We start from the raw sequence: 4,980 nt of genomic DNA, 5'->3' as shown, positions 1-4,980 counted from the left end.
GGGGGGGGGGGGGGGGGGGGGGGGGGGGGGGGGGGGGGTCGAGCGGCACACAGGCGGGACACAGCTGGAATAGAGGCTCTGGCAGACAAAGAAGTAGCTCTGTGATGGGAGGACAGGGGTGTCTGGCAGAGCCTCAGATGTGCTGGTCCAAGGAGTGCTTGCAGTGAGAAACTCTGGGAGAGGATAGAGTTTCTGTGCAGGACTTCTGTCAGTGAGGCACATTTATTTGAAACTTTCTCTCAGATGGCAGAGAATATACGTATGGGCGCTTCTATTTCTGGAACAAACTTCTGCTCTCAGGTGGAATGTTAGAAGAAACATCGTTCATTAGAAATCACAAATTTGATCACACAGAAGGGCAAAATAAGTATCTGCTGCAGCTTCGAGCTACTTAGCGCGATAGTCTGATCATGTGGTTGTTGATTTCTCAAAAATGTAAGTGGGTGAAGTTAAGGTTTAGCTTTTCAAATATTTTACTTTTTTTTCAAATGCTCATTTCAAATATAAAGAAGGATAAGAAGGAGGGGGTGGTCCTCTTGATGGGTTTCATCCCCGCTGTGAGATATTTGTAATTTAAACCTGATATTGAAGAAGGGCAGGAATAGGTCCAGTATCTATGGCCGAGTCATTTGAGGTGAGAGGCCTCACTTGACCACAGCCAACGTTAAAAACCAAAGACGAGTTTTACTGAGCTTTTAAGAAGATTTGAGCTGAAAACAACATATAGTGCTTTTACTCTGGCTGCTGAAAAAGCACACACCTGAAGCTACTGAAGTGGAGGAAGTGACATATTAGTCAACGTACTTGAAGAGATCAGACTTTGTGGAACTAAATCTGGAGTTAAAATCGATTACATAAGCTACCCATAGGTTGCCTGTATAAATAATATATAATATAGGTTTGATTATGATTTGGACAGGCAATTCAAATCTGCTGATAATTTAATATTAGCTTTCGTCACAGGATCATCTCAACACTGCCACCTGATGTATGATGGGTACATGACAGCCTGCACCTGTCATGAGAGCAAATATGGGCATGGAAAGACCCCCATGTGCTAGTTCATTCATTTCATTGCCTGATGCTGTGAGAACTCCGTGTCATCACGCAACCACACGGCGGTTCAACACCGAAGTGTTGAGATGATGATGATACCGATGACATCAGCTTTTGGTGTTTCCTAAAATAGTATCGCAAATAGTTTCATCGCCATAAGGAGAAATGGCCTGAATGGGTGTAAGAGCTCCAAAAATAAAACCTGGCAGACGGTCCTCAGCTGCATGTTCAGTAGATTCTGATGATATGTGCTGTTGAATTAAAGCATTAAAGTGGATCACTTGACTTGTCTAATCAAACCCCTCCCTCCTCTTTGGCCCCCGAATTACACTCTCTGATAAAGACTGGTGTAACATTTACAAAAATGCAATTAAGGAGGAAGACTAAACAGCTAAACTCACTTTCTGCAGCTTTTAATTAAGTCTCGGGTCGACAAACGCTCCTCTACATTGAGCCAAACACAAGAACTGAAAAATGTTATGGGATATATTCCTCTTGCGATCTTTGCAGAAAACAAAGCGTACAAAGTCTATAAAATGCAATATGATTTTTGGACTCTGTCACCACATAACCATCGCCTGTGATGATCAATCACAACAACCAGACTTTTCTGACACTGGCATGCCAGTAAAGTCGTTGCAGGCATCTTACGCATGCCAACACGGCTCGTTTTCACCAAAACTGTACAGTTCAGAGGCTCATGTAGGTAATTAATCCTGAAAGGTGACTGTGGTGTAAAACAATAGGGTGGCTTGTGCTTTGCTATAGGCTACATAATCGGAAAGTTTTTTTATAAATGATTTCTTTAGCAAAATGAAGATGTAAAGTGACATTTAAAAGGGGCTTACACACAATGTATTTTATAAACATGCCATCCGTCATAATACAAATTAATTCTAAAAGTCACATTGAAAAGTTTTATGAAAAGCTTTACGTTGCTCGTGAGAAAAGTGTTGGATACGTGCTGATATTATGGCACAGTCTGTGAGGTTCATAACAACAACGTCATTATTAAACACACCTGTCTGACACACTACGTAGCTGCAGTAACTCACTCTATACAAACCTGCTTGACCTGCCCGACAAATTTGAATAAACAATATAAGAGTTTTCCTCGTTCTTCACTCCGTGGTGCTCTGCACAGTTTAACAGATCAAAATTACACGGCCACAGAGTATGTTTCACCCAAATCAGCAGCGTATATTATTAGCCCTATGCAATATCAAGCACTTTTGCATAGGCCCACACAGCCTACCATTTAAGCATCTTCATTTATGTACATATAAATAGAACAGCTCTGTCTACTGGACACATTTTTTTGACCGACTGCTTCGACTGCTTTGCAAACAGTGTCTATTACATAGCCTATGCATCATATTTCGGCCGGGTGAAGGTATATAAGCTTGCAAGAGCGGCTGAGTAGTTCACTGCAGTGAGCGCATTAACCTGAGAGCATCCACTCTAGCTTTTGGAGATATCCCTGAGGTGAGTTGCACTGAGGAGCTGCCGGCCTTTCGGCAATTCTACTGCCTGACTCAGAGAGTGTTTCAGGGCTTCAACTTCATGCAACGGGATACAAATCGAGGAAAGGGCCGCACAGGGCCAGATTCTGAACATCAGAGGCTCAGAGTTGGGCTTTGGACTAACTATGGACCCAAATGGGAGAAAAAAGCTATTTGCCAACCAACCACAGCTGCAAAGGATATTTGATCTTCTGCCTTGGAGGGCTTGGTTTTGGGAAAATTGGATTACCTTTTCTGATCATTTGTGCCTTGTCTTTTGGGGCTGCCAGAGAGGAATACTCACAGAGAGGAACTGTAAAATATATTGCATGATATAATGGAGATTACTGTAGCTCCTTAACTTTGAATGCTGAATCCTGGCCTAAAGTGCAGTGAGGGAACTTAACATGCTTTACAGATTCAAAGTAAAACTGCTTAATCCTGTCTGATTTGCTACAGCTGAACTGATGATCTGATGACTTGTCCTCTGCTCTCCTCCCTCAGTTGAAAAAACAAACAACAAAATGGCATTAGCAGCATCCCTCAACCAGGCTGACATCACTGCAGCCCTCGCAGCCTGCCACGGTAAACCCCATCACGAACATGACACAGCATCCAGCATTGCAGTTTAGGAGAGCCTAGATGCACACTTTATCAGACCTGTGATGTCTTACTCACTTGTAGCTGAATGTCTTGCTGCAGAATTCACTTGTTCATACAGAATCACATTGCAAGATTATACAACGAGACACTTAGAAGGTGCTCCTTGCATCTTTGCAGCATTTATCATCACATGTCCTCTGAAACCCATCATGGGGCTGGATCAATAGTACAGTGAGCATGCAGAATGTGACTCTAATGCAATTTCTGCTTGTCTTAGCACAAAGCCTTTATTCCAATTCATCAGTGAAGCTACTGTAAGGAAAAAACCGCAGCTGCAAATTAAGCTCAAATGCTGATTGAGAGTCAGAGCAGAGGAATAGCAACCAACTGCCAGACCTTGAAAACGAAAGGGCCAGTGCAGCTGCAAAGCACACTTCAGTTCCTGCTCGATAAATCTGCAATGTCTGATGTAATCCCTTATCTGTCTCCTCACAGCTGCCGACTCTTTCAAGCACAAGGAGTTCTTTTCCAAGGTCGGCCTGTCCTCCAAGAGCGCCGATGACATCAAGAATGCCTTCAAAGTTATTGACCAGGACAAGAGTGGCTTCATTGAGGAGGATGAGCTCAAGTAGGCACCATCTCTTTTAGACTTTTACCTTCATGCCAGATAACAGAACAGACAGCCAGCTTGAAATGTTGGAACCAAATGATACAGCACTAAATACAATAAGAAGAATACAGCGAGTAAACAACTTTGGATATTTTCTGAAATATGACCTCTACAAAAATCTGAAACCAATCAATTCCTGATCTGGCAGAAGACATAAATACTGGCCTATTTCTGGTCTGATGGCATATGTACTGCAATACTCAGCATTTCCCTCTGCTCGTCCTCTCCAGGCTCTTCCTGCAGAACTTCTCTGCCTCTGCCAGAGCTCTGACCGACGCTGAGACCAAGGCCTTCCTCAAGGCCGGTGACTCTGATGGCGACGGCATGATCGGAATGGACGGTGAGAAAAAAAGAAGAGCTTTATCTGGAATTAGAACCAGTTCTAAATATATGTGAAGACCTCCAAAGATCTCGAAGCAACACTGACAATTCTCTCTTTCTTTCTTCTTCCTGCAGAGTTCGCCGCCATGGTCAAGTGCTAAATGAAGAACTGACCAACGTCTGACTTCACTACTCTAAAGGAACAACTTGAGCCAAGACAAACTCCTCTCTTCTTCTCTTCCCTCTCACTCTCTCTCTCTTCAACTGTCCACACCAGTTTTATACATTTGACCTTTCCCCCCGGACCGTAAACAACCTGCTCCCCCCTCCTCCCTCTTCTCTCTCTCTCTCTCTCTCTCTCTCTGGCCATGCTCACCACTTTGCTGTCCAAGATGAATGTACCTGACGAAGTGTATAGGGTGGTTGACTTGTGTCTTTCTCTCTCTCTCTCTCACTCCCTTCTGTCCTTGTTTTACCATGTGAGTTTAGCTTACTGTGAGATCAGTGATAATGCACTTTCATGGGAAACGGACGGACGATGAGAAAACAATAAAGGTTCTTTTTCAATAACTTTGACCCTGGTCTTCAATACGGTTGTGATTCACTAAATCAAAGTAACCAAAAAGAAAGTTTTTTGGCAGAAAGGTAAACACAAAAACAGTCAAAGGAATTGCTTTCAACACTGCCGATGGCTTCTTGAGTTTTTACACCAAAGAAGATTATTTACATGAGTCTGGGTACAAGAAACATTTTCTGAAGCACTAAATGACCACAGCAGAGCAAGCGATCTAAAAGAGTTTTTTTAAAGGAAATCTTAACTTTAAGCCA

The 4,980-nt window shown here is 43.0% G+C and overlaps 1 protein-coding gene across 1 annotated transcript; it reads left to right on the top strand.

Moving 5' to 3' along the window:
- The first annotated feature begins 2,474 nt into the window (after nt 1-2,474).
- On the top strand, nt 2,475-4,715 carry pvalb3 (parvalbumin 3). Its single transcript, XM_031843401.1, has 5 exons — nt 2,475-2,541; nt 3,063-3,143; nt 3,657-3,789; nt 4,062-4,171; nt 4,288-4,715. Exons 2-5 carry the CDS (start codon nt 3,083-3,085, stop codon nt 4,311-4,313), a joined length of 330 nt encoding a protein of 109 aa, XP_031699261.1. The 5' UTR covers nt 2,475-2,541; nt 3,063-3,082; the 3' UTR covers nt 4,314-4,715.
- Nucleotides 4,716-4,980: the final 265 nt, after the last annotated feature.

Source organism: Anarrhichthys ocellatus, unplaced genomic scaffold, assembly GCF_004355925.1.
Source record: "Anarrhichthys ocellatus isolate YVR2014 unplaced genomic scaffold, GSC_Weel_1.0 scaffold4, whole genome shotgun sequence".
Taxonomy (NCBI): Eukaryota; Metazoa; Chordata; class Actinopteri; order Perciformes; family Anarhichadidae; genus Anarrhichthys; species Anarrhichthys ocellatus.
The sequence above is the reverse complement of the archived record's forward strand: the minus strand, read 5'-3'. Positions and strand labels throughout refer to the sequence as shown.